The sequence below is a fragment of the Cetorhinus maximus genome, chromosome 6 (assembly GCF_964194155.1).
Source record: "Cetorhinus maximus chromosome 6, sCetMax3.hap1.1, whole genome shotgun sequence".
In the NCBI taxonomy this organism is placed as follows: domain Eukaryota; kingdom Metazoa; phylum Chordata; class Chondrichthyes; order Lamniformes; family Cetorhinidae; genus Cetorhinus; species Cetorhinus maximus.
The window spans coordinates 128,224,684-128,248,211 of record NC_135884.1 but is presented as its reverse complement, the minus strand read 5'-3'; the positions used below and the strand labels follow the sequence as shown (position 1 = coordinate 128,248,211).

Below are 23,528 nucleotides of genomic sequence, written 5' to 3'. Positions count from 1 at the left end.
GGGGAAACACCGTGTGTCTGCGGCTGGTCACAACCGGTGCTGGGAGAGAAAAATCAGACTCCTGAATTCAAACAAAAAAAAACAAGTTGTCTTATTGTGAATTCCTCCTCCCTCCCCTCCTCCATAATGGAAGAAGAACAGAAAAAAAGTGGGAGTGTCTATTGACTCCTAACTGTTCTGAATGAGACACTTGGGTAGTGGAACTTGAGCTTTGACAGGAGTCGGTGTTAGTAACCGGTACGCTGGGTCTCTCTCTCTCTCTCTCTCCCTCTCGGTCCAGCAGGCAAGCAGACATGTGTCGGTGTTGCTGAAAAGAATGAGCCACTGTAGAAAGTTGCCTTACGAGAGGATGGCTTTCGCTGCGACTTCCTGACTTCCCCAACATTGAGCTGACTTGAGTTTGTTTGCGGAAGGTTGGCGCTCCCCGGGCCGGGCGCTTGGAGACTTGTCGCCGGCTGGGGCAGGAGTTGAGTTCACCTCGTGGGATGGAAGTGCAGGTGTTGTCCGGTTTCTTCTACTGGCTCCTGTTACCCCTCTCCCTCCTGGCTGGTGAGTGTTTGTCTGGGAACATGGGGCGGGGATTAAACTACGAATATCATCTGTTTTTAAAGTTTTTAACTCTAAAGTTGTACAGGACAGTGTACGTGCCGTAACTTTCCCCCCTCAGTGATGCTACGAAGTGCCCTCTCTTGGAAACGCAAGTTTTTTTTTAATAGAATATTTGGGGATTTTTTTCCCCCCTCTCTCTTTTTCTATGCACCCACCATAACAATTCACTCAACAATCCTCTCATCTCATTACCTTAAAACGATTCTGGAAACGTGCATGTACTAAAATTTCTGGGAGGTTTTGTTGCCTAAAGATGAAGAAAGCAGGTTAAAGAGTGTATTTTTCTGAGTTAATCCCATGGCCGCAAAATGCCCACCGAATTCCAAACTTCCCTGGGACGTTGGTTTAAGTCGCAGCATACAACTGCCAGAAGAGAGTTCGAGTTTCTTTCAAATACGTTTCAATAAAATGATAGACTTTAACGTGATAATTGAAATGATTTCACGTGTTAATGTATATAGGGTATTACAATTATTTCAGTTCGCATTTGTGATTTTATTTTCCATTGAGGTTATGCAAACCTACTGGTCTGATGCCAGACATCACATCAGTGTGCCTGATAGCCACTGAATTTACACAGGGATTTACACAGGGATAAACCTAGGGATTCCCCCCCTCTGCCTCTCTACCTCGCTTTCCTCCTTTTAAGACGCTGCTTAAAACCTGCCTCTTTGATCAAGCTTTTGGGTATAATTCCCTTTATGGAGGAAATCTGCTGTCCTTACCTGGTCTGGCTCCAGATGTGACTCCAGACCCACAGCAATGTGATTGACTCTGAAATGGCCTAGCAAGCCGCTCAGTTGTATCAAACTGCGACAAAGTCTCAAAAAGGAATGAAACCGGACATGCCACCTGGCATCGACCTAGGCACTGGAAATGACAATGGCAAGTTCAGCCCTGTTGACCCTGCAAAGTCCTTACTAACATCTGGGGGCTAGTACCAAAATTGGAAGAGCTGTCTCATAGTCTAGTCAAGCAACAGCCTGACATAGACATCTTCATGGAATCATATCTTACAGATATTGCCCCAGATATTATCCCAGACGCCACCATCTGTGGTGGTGGTGGCCAGAGGTGGCAGCACAGTAGTATACAATCGGGAGGTAGTTGCTCAGGGAACCCTCAACATCAACTCCAGACTCCATGAAGTCTCCTGGAATCAGGTCAAACTTGGACAAGGAAACTTCCTGCTGATTACCACGTATTGTCCTCCCTCAGCTGATGAATCAGTGCTTCTCCATGTTGAACACCACTTGGAGGAAGCACAGAGGGTAGTAAGGGCGCAGAATATACTTTGGGTGGGGAACTTCAATGTCCATCACCAAGAGTGGCTCGGTAGTACCACTACTGACTGAGCTGGCCGAGTCCTAAATGACATAGCTGCTAGACTGGGTCTGCGGCAGGTGGTGAGGGAACCAACAAAAGGGAAAAACGTACTTGACCTCATCCACATGAACCTGCCTGCCACAAATGCATCTGTCCATGACAGTATCAGTAGGAGTGACCACCGCATGATCATTGTGGAGACGAAGTCCCGCCTTCACACTGAAGATATCATCCATTGTGTTGTGTGGCACTACCACCGTGCTAAAAAGGGTATTTTTAGAACAGATCTAACAACTCTCAAGACCAAGCATCCGTGAGGCGCTGTGGGCCATCATCAGCACCAGAATTGTACTCAAACACAATCTGTAACCTCATGGCCTGGCATATCCCCCACTCTACCATTACCATCAAGCCAGGGGATCAACCCTGGTTCAGTGGGGAGTGCAGGAGGGCATGCCAGGAGCAGCATGAGGCATACCTAAAAATGAGGTGTCAACCTAGTAAATCTATAACACAGGACTACTTGCATACCAAACAGCATAAGCAGCAAGTGATAGAGCTAAATGATCCTGCAACCAACGGATCAGATTTAAGCACTGCAGTCCTGCCACATCCAGTCATGAATGGTGGTGGACAATTAAACAGCTCACTGGAGGAAGAGGCTCCACAAATATCCCCATTCTCAATGATGGGGGAGCCCAGCACATCAGTGCAAAAGTTAAGGCTGAATCATTTGCTACAATCTTCAGCCAGAAGTGCCAAGTGGATGATCCACCTCGGCCTCCCCTGGAGGTCCCCAGCATCACTGATGCCAGTCTTCAGCCAATTTGATTCACTTCCTCTGATATCAAGAAACGGCTGAAGGCATTGGATAGTGCAAAGGCCATGGGCTCTGACAATATTCCAGCAAATAGTACTGAAGACTTGTGCTCCAGAACTTGCCGCACCCCTAGCCAAACTGTTTCAGTACAGCTACAATACTGGCATCTACCCGACTATGTGAAAATTTGCCCAGGTATGTGCTGTACACGAAATACAGGACAAATCCAACCCGGCCAATTACCGCCCCATCAGTCTACTCTCGATCATCAGTAAAGTAATGGAAAGGGTCATCAACAGTGCCATCAAGTGGCACTTGCTTAGCAATAACCTGCTCACTGATGCCCAGCTTGGGTTCTGCCAGGGCCACTCAGCTTCTGAACTCATTACAGCTTTGGATCAAACATGGATAAAGGAGCTGAACTCCTGAGGTGAGGTGAGAGTGACTGCCCTTGACATCAAGGTAGCATTTGACCGAGTATGGCATCAAGGAGCCCTAGCAAAACTGGAGTCAGTGGGAATCGGGGAAAACCCAACACTGGTTGGAGTCAGACCGAGCACAAAGGGAAATGGCTGTGGTTGTTGGACGTCTGTCATCTCAGCTCCAGGACATCACTGCAGGAGTTCCTCAGGGTAATGTCCTCGGCCCAACCACCTTCAGCTGCTTCGTCAATGACATTCCTTCCATCATAAGGTCAGAAGTGAAGATGTTCGCTGATGATTCCTTCCATCATAAGGTCAGAAATGGGGATGTTTGCTGATGATTGAACAATGTTCAGTACCATTTGTGTCCCCTCAGATAGTGAAGTAGTCCATGTCCAAATGCAGCAAAACCTGGACAATATCCAGACTTGGGCTGACAAGTGGCAAGTAACATTCGCGCCACACAAGTGCCAGGCAATGATCATCTTCAACAAGACAGAATCTAACCATCGCCTCTTGATGTTCAATGGCATTACCATCACTGAAACCCCCACTATCAACATCTTCTGGAGTTACCATTGACCAGAAACTGAACTGGACTAGCCATATAAATACTGTGGCTACAAGAGCAGGTGAGAGGCTAGGAATAACGAGTAACTCACCACCTGAATCCCTAAAGCCTGTCCACCATCTACAAGGCACAAGTCAGGATTGTGATGGAATACTCCCCATTTGCCTGGATAGTGCAGTTCCCACAACCCTCAAGAAGCTTGACACTGTCCAGGACAAAGCAGTCCGCTTGATTGGCATCACATCCACAAACATTCACTCCTCCACCACCGATGCACAGTAGCAGCAGTGTGTACCATCTACAAAACACAGGAACTCACATAGCCTCCCTCGACAGCACCTTCCAAACCCACGACCACTACCATCTAGAAGGACAAGGGCGGCAGATAGATGGAAACACCACCACTTGGAAGTTCCCCTCCAAGTCACTCACCAGGCTGACTTGGGAATACATCGCCACTCCTTCACTGTTGCTGGGTCAAAATCCTGGAACTCCCTTCCTAACAGCACTGTGGGTGTACCTACACCACATGGTCTGCAGCGGTTCAAGAAGGCAGTTCACCACCACCACCTCCAAGGGCAACTAGGAATGGGCAATAAATGCTGGCCCAGCCAGCGAAGGCCACATCCCGTGAATGAATTTAAAAATTGTCAAAGTGCATATGGCATTGAGCTGAAGTTCCACTACTTGTAAACCTGCAAGTCTGAAACTAATGAAAAAGCATTCCGTTTGATCACGACCCCACCATCCACCTTAGGCAATTGCTCACTCCACTACCAGCGCACAGTAGCTGCTACAAGATGCACTACAGCAATTTGTCACGGCTTCTTCAACAGCACCTTCCAAACCCACAGCCTCCACCCACTTAGAAGAACAAAGTTCCCCTCCAAGCCACACACCATCCTGACTTGGGACTATTTTGCCATTACTTCACTGTTGTTGGGTCAAAATCTTAGAACTCCCTAGCAGCACTGTGGATCTACCTACACCACATGGATTGCAGTGGTCCAGAAAGTGGCTCACCAGCACCTTCTTAAAGGTAGTTAGGGATGGGAAACAAATGCTGGCCTTATCAATGATGCTCATATTCCATGACAAATTATTAAAAAAATGAAATCTTTATGCTGTGCATGATAGCAATTCTTCTGATGTTGTCCTATAATCCTTCACTATACTGTCAGCTGTGGTACTGGCACTGATTGGCAATTGTAATTGAATCAGATAGTCTCCCATATGTCCTTGGCCTGGCCCATACAGGCCCACTGTTGTCCCTTTTTGAGTACTGTTGTGTCTCACAGTATTGTCATGTATGATCAAAGCTTGAACTCCTTGATCAGGTAGTATAGGCTGGTGAACAGCATATTGGTATGAATAACACAGAAAGACTATGATCTTCTAGGTCAGGGCAACAATATTTCATGGCATAAATGTTTGATTGGGAGGAGGGGACTTACCAGTAAAATCTCATTAAAAATAATAAAATGGTTATTTTTCATCCTTTTTTCTTTTGTTTTAATTTTCCTCCTTTTTCAATACTTCAATTTGTTTGTTTGAGCTGGAATGGGTTACTGAACCTAATGGCCATGTGAGAAATCTGAATTAACATGCATATTTGTTGCTGAATCATCCTTAGGTTTATGATTGTATCACAACAAATGGTAATTCAGCTCCCTGGCCTCGTGAGTTGTTTTAAGCCATTAGTTCCAAGAAGGCCATCATTCCCAGTTTAAAAAGGAATAAAAAATTAAAATGAACTGACTGAGCAATTTAGGAAAATGCTAATTATGGGTTTTGTAAATGTATGTTTTGAAGGGGTCTTATGGTGAATGCTCTAGGAAGTGAGCTGTCTGCATAAGACTCTGTAAACAAACAGAAGCGACAGTTCTATTATACGTAAGATATTTTAAATGCATTTTATTATTGAGCAGTACCGGAAGTGTCCACGCAACAGCTTTAGTTTTATAGCACATCCTCAGGAAATGAAAGCCAACTTTGCACCCGGTTGATATGTTTAGATAACCCTTACCTAAATTGTCTCAGTTGAGTAATATGTGGGCAGATGGAGTAAAATTTTTAAGCATTGGGGCTGGTATAACTCCTTTTCAGTACATTAAATCAATACAAAATCTTTCTTATATATCATTCTTGATATATTTACTCTTCTTACACTTATTTTCCTGTTAACTTCTGTAATAAAGCTAATCATACATCACATGGTTATGGAATGAATGTTTAGCGTTTGTACTTTTTTTTTAAAGAAACGATGTTGGCACTGGGCAATGAAACTCTGATCCATTTTTGGCATCTGCCGTTGGCTTCCAGGACGTTTAGGTTAGGTGTAGTGCTGCCCAGTTGTGAAAAGAAGCACAAATTTCAATATCCTAACAACGTCCGTTAACCATGAGCACATTCCTCACCTCAAGTGCATTAAGCTAACTCTTATCTGATGTCAGCCACATTTTGTGTCTTCTGCATAGACTTTCATGTTTACTGGTTGTTTTTACGACAAAGGCGAACTTGTTTTGCTAAGCAGCCTTTGCCAAATTGGCCTTTCGTCATGTGAATGTTGGGAAGTTATCTGAGTAAAAGAGAGCACAGTTATGTCTAATCCCATCCTTGTGTGATATTTGCACATAAACTTTCCAGCTTGATTTGTTGATTTTTGACTAGGAGTTGGGATCCTTGGTCCTAATCCAGGAACACTGAGACCAGTTTATAGTTCATCTACTCCTGGCCTGACAATGAGGAACCGATTCAGTGCAGCCTAAAGATCAAATCTGGAATCAATATGGTCCAGTATCATGTCATTTGGTTACTGGGTCATTGAGGCAGCCATTGGAACAATTTAAGAAGTGCAGCGTGGACTAGTTACAACAGTCAAATAATTTTGCTGGTGGACCTTGTGTTACACAAGTTAAACCTATGCCAATGGAAGATTCACTGGTGGAGTACATAGTAGAACTTTATAGTGGATTATTACGCATTGGGTCCCCTTTTTGAAACAATGTGGAGAACATAAAAGTTATAAGTTGTTTCTGTCAAATCATTGTTAGCATCCTTTCCTCCTCTAAAAAAAATTCAACAGCTTTAAATTAATTTGTTTGGAATCATTTAACCAGTATCTTACTTTGAACAAGGTTGTTTTAAACCTTAACAACTTTGGTATTAGCCACACAATAACATGATCACATAGAGCACTAAATGCAGAAAATTGCAGCAAATGCAATTTTCCCTGCTGTTCCCTGTTATTTCCCTATAACAGGGAATAACTGTTTTGGGCCCAAAATAGTTAAGTGGGAATTTTGGATTATATCCTGTAATTATAGTGTAGATAAATTGCAATGAGTAGATTTTTTTTTTTGCTTCACAAGTAATGTAGGAAGACACAATTGGCAGCACAAATGGCTTTCTTTTATCAAGGCAGAGTTTTATAAAAGACTGGTCAGAAATCTTGCTGTAGTAACACTTTGTCAAGTCAAACAAATCCTGCTAGTCCACTCCACAATGACACTTGTGGTTGTTCTGTGTGTGTGTTGTGATTAAATTCTGTAACTTATCATTAATCATTCGTTGATCAAAGAGTAAGTACAATGAATAAAAGAATGTTTTGTTATATACTTGTTAGCTTTAAAGCGTCAATTCCATGATCTGTTATGTTAGCTATATTATGTCGTTCACCAGGATAGTTAAGGGGTTAACTGGTCATGCAGTTCAAAAGATTCCAAACAGAGAAAATCATGTCCTGTTATGATAGATTTGTTATTTTAAATACATATGATTGCTCCTGTCACCCAATTATGATTCTACATTTTCTACTTTCTGACTGTTTCAATGCTTACAGACATTGCTTTTATCAATTAAAGATGTAAGATAATTACAGTTTTATTTATTTGTAGTTTGTTCAGGGAATAGTGCACCTGTGTATGCAGATATACATTTTTCATTAATTGACCATAAAGTTAAGCTAATGTGCTGCTCCAGTGGCCCTGGTTAAGGCAATGTTTAGTTAAGTCATGCACACTGCAAAATCCTAGGAGCAGGCCATGGTTTTTTTTCAATTGGTTCACAGAATGCGGACATCATTGGCAAGGCCAGCGTTTATTGTCCATCCCTAATTCCCCTAGAGAAGGTGGTGGTGAGCCGCCGCCTTGAACCTCTGCAGTCCATGCGGTGTAGGCACACCCACAGTGCTATTTGGTAGGCAGTCCCAGGATTTTGACCCAATGATGATGAAGGAATGGCAGTATATTTCCAAGTCAGGATGTTGTGTGAGGCGAAATTACAGGCATTGCTGTTCCCATGCCCCTGCTGCCCTTGTTCTTCTTTGGGTGTTTTGAAGATGCTGTCAAAAGAGCCTTGGAGAATTGCTGCAGTGCACCTTGTAGCTGATACACACTGCAGCTACCATGTGCCAGTAGTGGATGGAGTGCCAATCAGCCAGATTGCTTTTTCCTGGGTGTTAAGTTTCTTGTGTATTGTTGGAGCTACACTCATCCAGGCAGTATTCCATTATTAAAAACAAAAATACCTGGAAAAACTCAGCAGGTCTGGCAGCATCTGCGGATAGGAGCACAGTTAACGTTTCGAGTCCGAATGACCCTTAGTTTTTTGCTTTTATCTTAGTATTCCACTATAACCTTGGCTTGTGCCTTGTAGATGATGGAAAGATTTGGGGGGGTGAGTTATTTGCTGCAGAATTCTCAATCTTTGACCTTCTCTTGTAGCCACAGTATTTACGTGGCTGGTGCAGTTAAGTTTCTGGTCAATGGTGACCCCCCAGATGTTGGTGGTCGGTGCTAATTTAGCTGATTTTCATTTGGCATGGTGATAGGATGTAATAACTGAGCGCTGTGCCCTGTGTTAATGACAGGAAAAGCAGCCAGGTTTCCCAGTTTTGGTGGGTATCCAACCTTGTCTGCTTGAAATGTGTCTGAGTTCACATGTGTGTGCATTCACAAAGACGCAATGCCTGTTATGTTCAGTTAATTAGTCTGTCTCGGGTCAGGTGTAAAAAATTCAATGCCTTTGTGAGATAAGGAAGAAAGGGGAGGAAATTGGTGCATGGAATTGGGGGGAGCGAGGAAGTGAAATGCAGAATAATGACAACTCTGCTGAAATCCAGTCATTTTTTTTGGTCTTAAGTTTGGCATTTACAGGATAATTGACTGGACTACTGTGAGAAATCAATCAGATTTCAAAGAGCCTCATAAAACACTTTTGTCCTTTATGAACATAATTTCAAGGCTGAGATATGATGATAATGGTGGGCAAGCCACTGGCATACGTTACTGAAATGAAATGATGCAGATTAACCCTTTTGAGTATTAAATGTCTTTTGGAATTTTCATATTTATTAACCACTAAAAATGATCTTGCCTGTCTTGGATAGCTGTGATATCCTCTGCACAGTGGTACTGACTGCCCAAAATCATATAACCTCCTGGGAGAAGAGGAAAAGCAGATTATAAACCCAGGCCAATTATTAGGGAAAAAATTAGAGTATCTCCAAGCTCCTCAGATGATTGAAACAAGTTCAGTAGATCATGCTGAACCCAATTTATAGTACAGGGCCTGACTAATAGGACAGGGCCTAATAGATGTTAAATATTGTTGCAATACATTCTAATCATGTTTTTTTTTCTATGCATCACAATGTAGATTAAATTGTCTTGTTTTATTGGAAATTAATGACAGGAAAGTTCCTCAGCTGGATCATGTGATTTGAGTTTAGATGTTATATACTGCTATGTGCCAATGAGCTGCACTGCATGATGCAGGATAGAAGCACACTACAAATTATACAGCACTTTAATGGTATGTACAATGTAATGACGCATGCTTAAAAAGAAGCCTCTTTGTTCAAGTTGCTTGTATACACTAAAAATAGTATTACAGTTGTGTTATAATTATAATCAGTATAGGCAAACCATAACGGGTCATACTTTTGGCTGAAGAAAAATGGAAATTTCAAAAATGATGTTTCCTTCAGGGTTGTGACAACTCTTGCTGCAAATTGCTGCTAGCTTCAATGTAAGCACAGGGTTTAAAGTAATATATATGCGTAGGTATAGTTTTGTGGATCAGGACTTGAATGAAAACGGTAGTATCCCAGATATAAGCAACTTATAAGAATAAATTCAATTTCTCACAAAATCTGGCACAGTGTTGAAAATTTTCACCGATATCAGTTGATCTCTCATGGTGTTGCACATAGTAAGAAAGGAATGTGTATATTCATAAGGTGAGGGATAAATGGACCAGTTCCATTATCTTTAATGTTACATTCTTTCTTTGTTTTGTTGTTGTTCATGGTTAACAATAAACCTTGGATCCATTTGGGAAGCAGAGAAAGAAAATTATTTGGCAGATGTAATACAGGTTGAGAAGCCAGGAGACGTAAAATTGTGGCACTATAGTCCTAGTACTGTCGGTGGTGTGGAGGGTGATTTGGGGTATGGGGTGTGGGGGCTGGGCAATTACAGCATGACCAGTTTACATTGGCAGTTCCATTGTTACTTTGAAAGTTTACATTGGATATATGGCACAGAAACAAGGCATTTGGCCCAACTAGTATGTGCTGATATTTATACTCCATTCCAGCCTCCTCTCGTCTATCCTTATCTAAGTCTATCATTGTAACCCTATATTCTCTCTCCCTCAGATGTTATGTAGCCTCCCCCACACCCAACCCACCCTCACAATAACCCTTTAAATGTACCTGTACAATTCACTTCAACCATTCCTGTGGTAGCATAGGATTTAGGAGCAGGAGTATCATTTGGCCCTTTGAGCCTGCTCCACCACTCAATAAGATAATTGCTGATCTGGTTGTGGCCTCAACTTCTGTCTGCCCCCCACAGCCCTTGAAGCCCTTGTCTATCAAAAATCTATCTAACTCAGCTTTAAATAAATTGAATGACCCAGCCTCCACTGCTTTCTGGAATTCCACAAATGACCCTCTTAGAGAAAAGAATTCTCCTCATCTCCATCTTAAAAGGGAGACCTCTTATTTTTAAACTGTGTCCCCTAGTCCTAGTAGCCCCCACAAAAGGAAATGTCCTCCTGGTATCCACCCTATCAAGCCCCCTCAGGATCTAATATGTTTCAATAAGATCACCCTCTCATTCTTCTAAACTCCAATGGATACAGGCCCAACCTATTCAATGTTTCTTCATAAGATAAGCCCTTCATCCCAGGAAGCGGGTTACATGTTCTCACCATTCTTTGGGTAAAGAAGTTTCTTCTTTCTGAATTCCCTATTGGATTTCTGGATGACTGTCTTACATTGATGGCCTCTAGTTATGGCCTTTCTCACAAGTGGTAACATTTGGTGGGATTTTCTGCACCCGCCTGCCACCGCGATCTTCCAGTCCCTCCGCAAGTCAATGGCCGTCTGGCTGGGGCGCCGCCTCACTTGCGGCAGGTCTTGCTTGCGACGTGGCTGGAAAATCCCAGCCATTGTCTCTGTGTCCGCTCTACCAAACCTTTCATAATTTTACAGATCTCCATTAGGTCATCCCTCAGCTCCCTTTTTAACAAGAGAAAAAGAGACCCAGCCTTTCATCCTTTCCTGATAATATACACATCATTTCTGGTATCCTCTTGTAAATCTTCTTTGCACCCTCTCCAGCTATAGCCTTTTTACAATGTGGCAATCAGAACTGCATGCAGTACTCAAAGTGTAGTCTAACCAAATTTCAATAAAGATTTAGCAAAACTTCCCCACTTTTCACATCTACCTGTCTAGAAATAAAGCCTAGTGTGTAGTTCATCTGTTTTTTTAATATAAATCTGAGCTTAATTACAATGGATAATCTTGAACAGAATATGTGGCAAAATCAACAGGGAGGAAAATTTTGTAAAAAAATAACAGTGTGCAGACATAAGATTTTTCATATATGATTGGTAGGTATTTATGGTTTTGGCCACCAGTGTAATACCATCAATCTCATGAAACTTTGGCAATTCTTAGTAGAATTTGTGGCTGCACAATACTTGAATCTGATTTATATCAGAATTTGAGTTTAAATATTTCATTAATTGTTTTCCTTGCATCTAAATTCCCCTCCTGCTCACTGTGGCCAAGATAGACAGGTACTCGAATCCAGCGGGGAGAATACTCGTTCAGATGGCCCAACTTCGAGCAACACTACACAGTCTATTCTCCGGGGGCTGACAGGGCCTCAGGTCCTGTATGACCCCTATCCCATTCTCCAGTAATCTCAACGGGGAATGCCACGTGGTCTGTTCTTCTGTTTCCCCCCTCCTCAGTAGCAGCATAGGTGAACATATTTTATCCCCCAGATCTTTCCAATTAATACTTTATAATTATTCATTAGAAAATATATACGAGCAGTTTGGGTTGACTAATCCACTCCTTTATCATAACTTCCTGTCATAGAATCATAAATTATACTCCCTATACCCAACTCCAAGCCATTTATATACAACAAGAAAAGCAACGGTCCTAACACTGACCCCTAGGGGACTTCTGCATCTTTCTCTCCAGTTGGAAAAACATCCATTCACCCCTACTCTCTGTCTCATATCCCTTCACCAATTAATAATTGAAAGAACAGTTGTAACCACATGTCTATTTTCTGAACGAATCTGTTATGCGGTACATCATTAAATGTCTTTTGAAAGTCGAAATATGTTCTATTTAGTGCCACCTTCATCAATCTTCTCTGTTACTTCAGCAGAGAACTCAATCAGGTTAGTCGCGTGCAATTTACCTGTAACAAATCCATGCTGGTTGTCACTTATTTACCAGACTTCTCCAAGTGAGAATTATCTCTGTCCTTGACAATGGTTTCTAGTCATTTTCCCACATGAATGTTAGACTGGCCTGTAGTTACCAGGTTTATCCTTCTCCCCTTTGTAATCCTCTGACAGCACTCCCATATCCAAGGAGGATGGAAAGGATGTGGTCAGAGCTTCTGATATCAGTTGCCAGTTTTCTCTTTCTTTTTCCCCCACCTAACAATGCTAATGAATACTATGGTGCAGTTCCATTGATTCCATTACTTTTACTATACTTTGTCAAAGTGGCCATTCTCAAGTTTGAGCCCAGCCAGTGAGCCAGCTGTTTTGGGGGCATCACATCAGAGCCTTATCCTGTCCCAATATGTACTTTTTGGCAGAAGTCAGTAGACAGTAATCAGGAGCAAGAACTTTGGCAGAGTTTTTGCTACATCGTCCAATTACACTGAGACAGCTGCGCTTTCCAGTTGTATTCAACTGAGTTCAACTAACTTTGTACAGATCAAAAATCAAACCTGAGACTTTTTTGTTCTAATTTAATGGTGGTGTAATTTTTTTCATATTGTACTTTCTTGCAAAACCTCAAGCAATTGGTTGTCTGTATCTATTCTTGCGCCAGATAATAGCTGGCAAAAAATGCTCATCAACATCCATTACATGAAGCCAAGCATTTTGATTAATAGAAAAAGAGTTATGTAGGAATCTTGTTTACTTGAAACTGTGGAAAATTCAACATAGCACATTAGTGTGTTTTGGACCCCAACATTCTTAATGTATCGCACCGTTTGCAAAACCAAGGCTAAAGATTATTTTCCTTCTTTGCCTCCTACTTTCATACTTTATCCAGTTGCCAGTGTTTCTCCTGGCTTCTGGATGTGATTCTTCTCTCATGATGGCAACAGCTGGCTGATTTTGGAAGTGTAATGATAATATTGTCTACAATTTGGCACAAAACATTGCCTCAAGAATGAAAATAACAAATGCATTGGTAGTAATGTGGGTATTAATGCCGATTTGAGTGGATACTTTTTCAAATATTTTTCTTAAGATTTAGAAATTTTATGCAATTATTTAAGGGGGTGCTTTCATTTTTTTTAATTAGAGCAGTTTACAGGGCATGAAAATCTTGCAATCCAACCAGCTTCACCCTGAATGTAGTTTTTTTGTATTTGGTAATAAAGTATATTAATTTTCCTTTTTATATTTGCAATTGTAGTGTACAGGTTTAAGGAAGACATTGAATGTGCTTGAGTCCCGTGTCTGCTGATCTAGAAGTGTGTTTGAGAATACTTATATTTTAATGTGTGGGCAGGAAATTCTACATAATAAAAATGTTTTTACATTGAAGTTATGTTTAGAGACTTGCAGTCCATAAATAACACATTTCTGGCTGAATTGTATGCTTGTTTTTAAGGATTGATTATTTCCATAATCACATGCTGTAACTGACAAGTCAGCAGTACACTGATTATTTCATGCGCATCCAATAATCAAGCAGATAATCTAGCCTGATGCTTATGAATGGAGGCTCTATTGTTTTATGTAAAGAATGAAAGGATATTTTGCTAAGCAACACTGACTTACTAATCATATGCCAGTAATAATTTGAATATTAAATGAAGAATGACATACTTATTCTTAAGATGGGTAAATATACCCTAGAATTATGGAATTGATTTTGGGAGTGTTGCACTGTAACCAATTGTATATTCTACCTGCTTATTATTTCATAATTTCCATTAAAATGTTCTTAGTGTTTCCCGTTACTGTGTTTAAAAACTTGACTTCCACTTTCATATAAATTCCTTTTACGGATCCACGATGAACAATTGAATAAAAAATGTTTTGGTCTTTTGCATTTCTTTTGAGAGTCTTACGCCTTGATTTTAACTTGGCGCATTAGCGCAGTGTTGGGAGGTGGGGTAAATAACAAGCTCGCACTGCCATTCCTGCTTGAGGCCCAGGCTATTTTAACCTTTGAGCTCCAGCATTATGTTCCAGCAAAGACTATGGCCATTGCCAGTGGGGATGATGAGGAGGCTGTCAAGTGAGAGCACGATTTTAGATGGCAGGAGGCCACCAGCTAGAATTGGAGGCAACGTCACCAGTATTAGGAGGGTAAATCTATTTTAATATCAGCTTTGAAAAACTAATATGTAATTGTAATACGTCTGACAATCAGCTGCGTTCATTATTGTATCAAAATATTCATGGTAAGATAACATTCAGATCAATAAACACAGCCCTACATCTAGAAACTTATGTTTAAAAGACTTCCCAGAAATTAAGTGTTGCTTCTCCAAGGCTGTCCACAGTGCCTCACCTTGAAGGTAGCCGAAGTCCACAAAGTGTGAAGCTGTGTATTTCTTTTATATTATTTCAAAAACTAGCTTCTGTTGTCGAATTCTTGTTGAAGTTGAACTTTGGTTGACTATTGTATAACTCTTAGAGGCCTCATGTCCTGGTTAATTTTCTGCTATGTTGCCTAAGGCTTGAAACTTCAACAACCCTGGCTTCCTATGTTTGCTGAGCTGTAGCTTTTATTCTGGGGTGGCATTGCTATCAGAGAATAAGATCAGCTGGCATACAGTTTAAATTCAATTTATTCTGTTGTTTAACTGTAATTGCGACATAAGCTGAAGAGGGGCAGACTGGGGCAGTGGTGGTGACAGATTTCCTTATGGGTTTTGAAAGAGTGTTCCTGTTCCACCTGGCCTACAAATAAACCATTAAATGTTTAAAAAAGAATTCTACCTGGCTGAGATCACACTTTTCAGAGAACCCGGAGTTGAAATATCATATGCCATAGCAAATAGCATATGGCGGGGATGGGGAGGTAAATACCCTGTTGTGGCTATTTGAAACCACTGCCCCACACAGCTCATTCTCTTCAGGCATACGGGGTTAAAATTGGGTTTTGCGAATTCCTGACCTTGATAACAAAACTGTTATATTCATAAGAGTCTCACGCTCCACCAGAATGTTTATCTCCTTTCACTCCACAATGCAATGTAAATGTCTTTGAGAGCTTTAAGGTTTTATAAGTGAGCAGACGAAAGGGAGGGAGTCAACTTGCCAGGGAACAGGATCCAGTTTGGCCAAACCAAATGAGCATAAGAAATAGGAGTCAACCATACAGCCTTTCGAGCCCACTCCATCTACACCATCATGGCTGATCTTCTGCCTCAGCTCCACTCTCCCACCCTCTGCCCATGTCCCTTGATTTCTCGTGAGATCAAAAATCTCTTTATTCCTTTTCATTCCTTTACACCTTCGGTCTGTCCGCAAGCATGACCCAGACCTCCCTGTCGTTTGCTATTTCAACATACCATCCTGCTCTCATGCCCATATGTCCGTCCTTGGCCTGCTGCAATGTTCCAGTGAAGCTCAACGCAAACTGAAGGAACAGCACCTCATCTTCCGACTAGGCACTCTACAGCCTTCCAGACTTAATACCGAGTTCAACAATTTCAGATCATGAACTCTCTCCTCCATCCCCACCCCCTTTTCCAATAATTTATAATTTTTTTTTACAACTTTTTTTTCTCTTCCCTCCTATTTTTAAATTTATTTTGATCTATTGTATCAGCTCCACCTCTTAGCCCTTTTCGATCCCTTCCCCCCACCCCACCCACACTAGGGCCATCTGCCACTAGCTTGCTTCCCTTAATGTCCCCATTAGCACATCTTTTACAAAATATCACCACTGTCAACACCCCTTTGTCCTTTTGCCTATGACATCCTTGGCAGTCTCTTCTTGGCCTCCACCTATCACTGGCCCTCTATCGAGCTCTCCTGTCCCATCCCCTTCTACTAGCTTATATTTCATCTCATTTCTATATGTCTTGGTTCTGATGAAGGGTCATACGGACTCGAAACATCAACTGTATCCCTCTCCACAGATGCTGTCAGACCTGCTGAGTTTTTCCAGGTATTTTTGTTTTTGTTCTAGATTTCCAGCATCCGCAGTATTTTGCTTTTATCTTTATTTTAGCCTTGGACATATTCAATGATGAAGCACCAGAATCCTGTTTTCTGTTTTTAAATATCTGACCTAATATCCGTTCAAAATTCTTCTCTTTTTCCCAAAAATATACTTTATTCATAAAATTTATAAATTATAGATTATATAAGTAATGTCAAATTTGAACGGTCTATGTGAGGTTAAAAACAAATCAGTTTCTTCGAATACTGTATGTTACTCACTACATTTGCACTATAATTACAATGTTCCTGTCAGACATACAACCAGAGGAGTTTTTCACAATTTCCAATGCCTCTGGCTGAAGGGCCTTAGACAGTGGCCTTTCCCCTTTGCACCTTGGCAGCAGCTGCCCAAAGCTTTAGTGCGCCCTCAGCTCTAGTCCTGGACCATGGAATGTGTTAGTCTGCAACACTTGGTCGTGGACAACTCTTTGCAAAATTCCTCTCATTCTTCTAAACTGCTGACGGTATAGACCCAATTTACTCAGCCTCTCATCATAGGCCAACCCTCTCTTCCCAGGAATCAATTTAGTCCTGTACCACTTCCAGAGCAACTCTATCCTTCCTTGGATGTGGAGACCAAAATTGTGCATGGTAGTCCAGGTGTGACCTTACCAAATGCAATTGGAGCAAGGCTTCCTTATTCTTCTTCAGTCAATGCCCTTGCAATAAAGGCCAGCAGGCTACTTGCTTCTCTAATTGCTTGCTGTACCTGCATGTTAACTTTCTGTGTTCCTTGTACTGTGTCTCTGAAAAATTTTACCCCTGCCCGATTTTACTCTTTGTTGACTTCAATGGAGAGTAAAGTATGATGGTAAAATAGAGGTCTGGTCCAAACCCACCCTGCTCCTGCTGGGCAGGATAGGCTAAAAATGACCCCCTCCTGTACCCCTTTGCTCTGTTCACTAATGAAGCCTTATTTTGTATTTCGTTGCAGGACCTGTTTCAATATCATCTAGTTAACAGTTAGCCAGCTTTGCACACTTGAATTGGTGATAAGAAAACAAGAGTAAAATGCTTTACAGATTGTGCCTTATTTCTACAGTACTTGGTGCTTTGCCTCCCAACCCCCGCTCCACCTTCATGAGGCTGAGAACTGAGGCTATAGGCTTGGCAAATCATTGAAGTGAATACATATTCTTTGCTGGAGAGCATTCTTACACCATGCTGTTCGTGTTACTTGGCATCAAGTGGTAGAATTTTGTCTGAGTTTCGCTTCGGTGATCAAAGCGAATCCTATGCAGTGTTAAGTCATGCTTTCAAGATCACTGTTAAATCACAATAAGTCTACTGCTGTTCTCTAGCTTTGTAATATTTATTGAAAAGGGTTTTCTGCTTTTAGCAGCTTTAGCCTTGACTTCCTCAGTCTGTAGAACAATGAAGCTACCAGCTCGTAAGGATTGAAACAGGACAGAAATAAATAAATATATCCTTGCTATAACCCAGCAAATAGTAATATCCATCATAACCCTGCGATTTAAACTAATGTAACAATCATTGCCCCAGCTGCTATCTGTAAATATTCATACTGTCAAAGTTCTGTTTAATCACATTTTTATGAGAGGAAGAACATGTTTTGTTTGTTTTAAAGCATGTCATCACACCCAGGAGTATTAGGACATGGTTCTGGAATTTTCAGCGCCCAAAATACTGTCAGCAGGATGCTTGAGTTATGTAGATGGTAAACCACATCAAGGTACTGTTGCACTCCTGGTAACTAGCCTGCGAAAGGCTTCTTGACTGAGGCTTGGGAGCAGCTTTCCTATTTATCTTTTTAATTGGGGAATTGACGCAGAGTGGGTAACACTTGTAAGAGGACAGTCAAATTGTGTTGTCCTATAGGATTTTGATGCTTGCCAAACTGGTGGCGATCAGGTCACCATATTCGTCACATGATACAAAACATATGTAATTTTAATAAAACAAATTCACAATCTTTGAAAATAGGTTTGAGGTTTTAAACTGTCAGCGATCGAGACCGATACATTCACTGCCAGAGCCTGATGAACAGCTTCAAAAGGCCTTTGCAATCCAACTGTTCCACAAAGCAAGCCTGCTGTATCCAGTCTCAAATGGTGGTGATAATCTGTTAACTGAAGTGTTCTGTTTCTGACAGTGTTCTGTGTCTGTAAAAAAACACATTTCCCCAAGAGTAAATTGTCTCTATTTTATCAGACTTGATATATACTGGGGGAGGGAAATGGATCGACAAATGTTTACCTATTGGCTTCTGTGCTCTGATTCTTGCCTTGCTTATGCTCTGTCACTGACCATTTCTAAACATAGCATCCAGACATTTAAATGACCTCTCCTTCATGGCCAACCTCCTGCAATCTCTCCTTTTACACCAAATAGTGTCTTATATCTTTCAATTGCTCAATTCATCAGATCTATTAAGATGAAGGCTGAACACATTTGGATGTTGCTGCACTGGCCAGCTTGCCAAACTTGCACGTTTCAACCCTCATTGGCAACCTTACAGGCTGTCCGTCACTCGTGCACCTCAACTGTTCTGCAAAAATCACCAAATACCAGCTGAACAAAACCAAGTTCTTTAGTTAGCATCCTCTGGGTCACTAGATTCCCTTAGAAAATTTGAAAAGCAATCAAACTGCTGTCCTTCCGAAGGCATTGACCCTGCTTTCACAGCACTTCACAGAGCGGTCCCACAGATCTAAATGTATCATCATTTAGAGGCACCCAGAGAGAATAGTAACAGAGAAGGTAACAAAAGGTGGACTGTTTTTCTTGTTTCATTGAGCAAGTGATCCTTCAGCTTCCAGGCCACTAGAAACCTGACAACTGAACTATATTCTGATAAGCATAGTTGCCGTTTGACTGATATGTGACTCCTGTCTAACAGCAACGTGGTTGATTCTTCCCAGCTCTGTTAGGGACGGGTGACAAAGAGCAGCCTAGTGAGTGACACCCGTACTTATGGCCCACCACTGCAACTTTAATACAGCTCAGTATTGTGTGGCTCTAAAAATGAACAGCATCAATTTACCATATGTCTGTGTCCAATTCATTACGTGAGGCAAGCGTATTCAATGAGACTGTGTTGGTCTAGGTAGCTCCAATGAAGGGCTAAAACAGGCATAGTAAGTTTGTTACCTTTGGTTTTATCTGAAAGCTCTTTTTTTCCCCACTGATAGCCATTGCCTTTCATTAGATAGTAACATTGTGCTTTGGAATAAAATTGTAGCCTACAACCAAAAAATGCAGGTGGTAGTGACTGGCAAGGGCCTTCATTCTTTGAATGTGGATTGGGAGACACACTCCAGCTCCTCCTGGCACCACATTTGAGTAAGTAATTTTAAAAATTTTACCTTGTTAGTTACCTGTTAGGCAGCTGCCTCGGGACAAACAAGTCATTCAATGGGGGCTTCAAACAGGCACGGATTCCCTTATTTTCATATGTAAAATGTTTGTACATGTTAGAGCTCAGGAGACCATTTAGTGCCTGAAAAATAGGTGCTGCTCAGCTGAATCTTTAGGCCAGTGTATCTAAAGTAAAGTAGAACCGTATTTGTAGTTAAAGCAAATATTCATGTTGTTCAGGTTCTGTTTAATTTTGTCAATAGCAAAAAATTCAAAATCTAGTTAGAAAGTAGAATAGACACAGATACTATGAAGATTTATATTGTTTTATTTAATATGGTAAAGCAGCAATTAATAGTTTATTGTGTCTATGAGAAGGTGATTTTTTGACCTATGTTCTGTTGTAGTTTTGTAGCATCAGGTTAATCTGAAAGGACACAGTCTTTACGACAAATATGTTTGTAATTTTTTTGTTTGAGGAAGATTATCAGAAACAATTTTGTGATGTTATCAAACAACATTGTGCAGTACTGTATAGCATTATTAAAGTCCTCAATCATGGAATTGATTGCAAAGAGAAAAGAATTGCAAAAAAAGGTAATGCAAGGCAAAACATCTGGAAAACATGCACAAGGAAGACCCAAGATGGCATGGATGGATAATATCAGAACGTGGACTGGCCTCTCTAAGGGACAGGCAGTGAGGGCAGCAGAGAATAGAAATCAGTGGAAAAAGATTGTTCGTAGTGCGGCCATCCCCTGGAACGAGGATGGCTGAAAGGTACGACAAGACAAGACAAGATCACGGAATTAGATAAGTAATTCTTGTGATATTTGTTGAACAATTGTATTGCATTTTGCTTCACCCATTGTGTGAAACATAGCTTGTTACAGCACAGAAACGAGCCACTTGGTCCATCATATGTGTGCTGATGTTTTCCCTGCGCTATCACCCAATCTAATGCCACTTTCATGTTTGGTCTCCATACTTTTTAATATTCCTTTTTTTTTAAGCAATTATCTAACTTGACAGGATTTTCTGGAAGAGAATTGCACATCCTTACCTAATATAATTTGTTTCTAACCTTCAGTTTAATTATTTTTGTGGTTATCTTTAATTTATGTCTCCGTATACTGTTTCCATTGATTGATGAGACCGTATCACTAACAGAAAAGCAAAATATTGTGGATGCTGGAAATCTAAAATAAAAAATGTGTTGGAAATACCTAGCAGGACAGACAGCACCTGTGGAGGGAGAAATAGAATTAACCTTTCAGGCAAATGACCTTTCATCAGAACACCTTAATCGATTTTAATATGCCTTTCCTTTCTGCTTTCTTCTAAAAAAAAATATATAATTAGACATTTTTCTTTGCTGAGCTGCATCCACCCATCTCCCTAAACTACCTGTGCCTTATCTGCTTGCAAATATTCTAAAATGTCACTCTTTAAACATTTTGTACTTGAGAAAGGTAAGCAATGCCCTAACAGGTCAATTACGAAATGGAAATGTTAGAATTTTTGAGGGGAATAATAGGTAATAATTATTGTGGCTCCAAGCCATGAGATTATAATCGGAGGTTAGATGAACGTGCTATATGTAGAACTTAGAATAGTAGCATGGGAATAGCAGACAATAAGACATTTGCATCACACTAAGCTCTGATATAAATGTCCATGACTTTTGGAAACTAACATTTGTATCCAGTTTATTTATTGATAAATGATACAAATAACATGAACACTCTTGGAAATCTATTGTATGTTTCAAAATAGAAGTTCCATTATAATGCGAGTGTAACCTTTTAAAAAGTTTTGAACTTCATTGGAATAAGAAATGTAATAGAAACTTAAGTTGATCTAATATAAGGTAAAATTAAACAATATACTTCTTTGTAATGCCTATATCTACACCCAGCACGAGTATAAATCTCTTTGTTTTGCCCATTACCTGTAGTGCTAATATTACTTTGTCAGTTTTTTAATGTACAGATTAACTCTGTTTAAGTATATGGAGCAAAACATTTAGTGAGAACTGAAGAGTTCTACTTTTGTTATAGTATATACATTTTAATTTTATCTCCGCGAATAGACTTAATTTAAACAGAATTAAAAAGATTAACTTCGCTTTGCATTAGATTGTCAATCACTGGTTGAAATCTTCAGCTGCCTCTCAATGTGAACCCCCACCTGGTTTATTGAGGTAGTCCAGACAGTATGTTTGATTATATTTCATAGCATTGTAACAATTTGATCACATTTCTTTCCAAGTCAGATTGCACCACTTTAATTTTGTAGAAAATTATAGTTATCAGCATTTACTTTACAAATGTGCCTTAACTGATGTTCGGAGCAGAATTCAACAGAAGAACTTCAATGTAGCCAAATATAACCCTCATTGTACTGAGAGAACATTTAATGCTATATATTAAAAAATCTGGTCTGCTGTGAAGTATAACACTGCTGAAATGATCTATTTGAAAATAGTGCTTATTGGCAGATAAAGGTGGCTAGATGAAGAAAATGAGTTTACTCGCAACCAGCATGTTCCCAGTAAAGGATTCCTATGTATTAGAAATGGAGAATTGCATAGGGAAAGAGTGCTTATTCTTTTTAAAAGTGTGTATCATGCTGCACAATAGACTGGAAGGTGGTGGTAAGACATGCATTTGAATTCATGATTCCTCACACAGTGAATTCCTGGTTTCTGCTCTACCATGAACTGAAACCACAGACTTCCCTTTAGCGAGGCAAGATTGGTGGGCGAGTCACCTAGTTTCCTCACTTGTCTCTTACTGGTAGGTTACAGAAAATTAATGGCAAAACCTTTGATCATTGGTATTTTGGAGGAAGAGATTTAGGGGATGGTGGTTGAGGAGGAAATGCATTATAATTCTTAAAATGCAAAATTAGACTTTTTTTAATATAGCACTGGAAGTGCCGTGGGAATCCTACCCAAATCCATCAAGACAAAGCATATGTTTTCGTTCCTTTTCAGATATATTTTGGGTGGAATCATGATCTCTCTCCTTAAGGATCATATTTCCCCTCCTCTTCGCATGGTGACCAGATCTTCAGTTTTAACTAACCTGTGCAGCTCCTGTTTATCTGGTGCATTGTGTTTGTTATGGTTGGAGAGAAACACATATTGAAACACTTCTGCTTTTTATTAGTTTTTGGGGTTTTCATATTTAAGCAGAAGTTAATTCTTTTTATTGAGTTTTCATGAGAGCTTGTAGTCTCCATTGATTGCAGAAAAAACTTGCTCCGTTACTGAAAGAGTAATGTAATTAGCAAACCATTTTAAATTGAGCATTTTATTTTACAATAAGAAAATCATAAACTGAAACCATACACTAAAATGGTATGCTTTAAAAGCATGTAGAACACAGTGATACTTACCTACAGTACGATCAAATGCACAAAATAGGTTTGATCGTTCATAATATGAAGGGAAGAGAATAGAAGGCTTTAAGACAGCAACGGTCTAACAGGACCTGCTGGACAACTTTCTCAGATTCAGGAGAACGGACACACCATTGTTGATATGGTGGAGGGGAGGGATCAACGTCCAGGCCAATCAGAGGTAGAGCTGTGTCTAACTGAACATAATCTTGCAGTAGTGCAGCATATAAACTGCTCAAAATGAGGTTTGATCCTCTTGTATTTGATATTTGTTGGAGTTTTGTTAATAGAAGAAACAGTCACAATT

At 40.5% G+C, this 23,528-nt stretch overlaps 1 protein-coding gene across 5 annotated transcripts in view; it reads left to right on the top strand.

Annotated features, from left to right (window-relative positions):
- The first annotated feature begins 14 nt into the window (after positions 1 to 14).
- Positions 15 to 23,528, top strand: part of piezo1 (piezo type mechanosensitive ion channel component 1 (Er blood group)) — a 372,144-nt gene continuing 348,630 nt past the window's right edge. For all 5 annotated transcript variants that reach the window (XM_078544496.1, XM_078544493.1, XM_078544495.1 and 2 more), the window contains exon 1: positions 15 to 549. In XM_078544496.1, coding sequence (XP_078400622.1) covers positions 486 to 549 — 64 coding nt within the window. In that variant the 5' untranslated portion in view covers positions 15 to 485. The remainder of the gene's footprint in view (positions 550 to 23,528) is intronic.